General features: G+C 67.9%; 1 protein-coding gene across 1 annotated transcript in view; it reads left to right on the top strand.

Annotated features, from left to right (window-relative positions):
* The first annotated feature begins 6 nt into the window (after nt 1-6).
* Nucleotides 7-1,173, top strand: part of Megf6 (multiple EGF like domains 6) — a 70,946-nt gene continuing 69,779 nt past the window's right edge. Inside the window, exon 1 of the mRNA XM_023699530.1 lies at nt 7-78. Within this exon, the coding sequence (XP_023555298.1) occupies nt 77-78 (2 nt within the window). The 5' untranslated portion in view covers nt 7-76. The remainder of the gene's footprint in view (nt 79-1,173) is intronic.

Raw genomic sequence — 1,173 nt, 5'->3', positions numbered from 1 at the left:
GGCCTGGCTGCTGCTTCTGGTGCTCGCCGCGCCCGCCGCCGCCGGGCCGTGGGACCCGCTCCCACTGCAGCCCAGCATGTGAGTCGGGGACCCGCGCCGCGCCGGCTTTGTCCCGGCCCAGAACAATGCGCGCCTCGCCCGGCGGGGCGGTCGGGCCGGGACCCCGCACTCGGTCCCGTGGCCCCTCCCGCGTACCCGTAGTCCGCGACCGCGGGGCGGGCGTGCGTGTGTGAGCAGGCGGCCGTGGAGTTCTTCGGATGTGCGGCACGTGCGCGCCGGGCTGCTGGAGGAGGAATGCGGGGCGGGACCGTCAGGAAGAGAGGGTCAGGGCGCTGCAACATGGATTTAAGTTTGAGCGCTGACTCTAGCTGGCCGTTAGCGGGTTGATCCGCGCCGGCCTCACGGGAAACTGGCGGGAGGTGGAGGAGGGGCGGGAGAAGAGGCCCCGCACCCCAGCGGAGCTCCCCGCTGGTCGCCGGCTGCAGCCCTGCAGAGGCGCGGTGGGAGCAGGAGGGCATAGCCGGGTGCGCTTTCAGGGCACACAGCCGCCACTTGTCAGGCCCCTCCCGTGCAGCCTGGCTCTACCGGTGGGCAAAGGACCCAGCTGCATACCTGGCTGCGGAGGGCCGGGCTGCAGCTCTCTGGGGACCTGCCGCAGGACAGGCACTGCATTGGGGCGGCAGGCCTTGCTGTGATCCCTGTGGCCTTCTGGCTTGGGGCCTTTCATCCAGAGATGTGCAGGCGCGGTCCCATGTCACGTGACCGTTGCTCTGCATTCCACCTTCCTGTGATCCCAGAGTCTGTCCAGAGGAGCCCAAGCCCCAGCGGGGATTAGCGTGGTGGCTGTGGGCCGCTGGGTCGGCCCACTCCCTTTGGCTGCAGGGCCTGACCAGGGCTTCCTGGAGTTCCAGGTTGGCACAGGGTGGACATCACTGCTCTTTGGGGACCTTCTGTCTCTGGTGCTCACTGGACACACTTCCTGGCCCCTTTACCCACCCTCTCCATCTTGCTGCTCTCAGAGATTGGCCGGGGGTCTGTCCTGTACACAGCCTGTCCCTCTGGATTCAGGGAGCCTTTGGAGGAGGGATTACGGGGGAGTGGTCTTTTCCCTCCTGGCACTGTTTCCTTCTCCTCCTCCTCCTCCTCCTCCTCCTCCTCCTCCTCCTCCTCCTC

Source organism: Octodon degus, unplaced genomic scaffold (genome assembly GCF_000260255.1).
Source record: "Octodon degus isolate 3935 unplaced genomic scaffold, OctDeg1.0 scaffold00113, whole genome shotgun sequence".
In the NCBI taxonomy this organism is placed as follows: domain Eukaryota; kingdom Metazoa; phylum Chordata; class Mammalia; order Rodentia; family Octodontidae; genus Octodon; species Octodon degus.
Note: the sequence above shows the minus strand (reverse complement) of the source record. Positions and strands in the feature narration are given on the sequence as shown.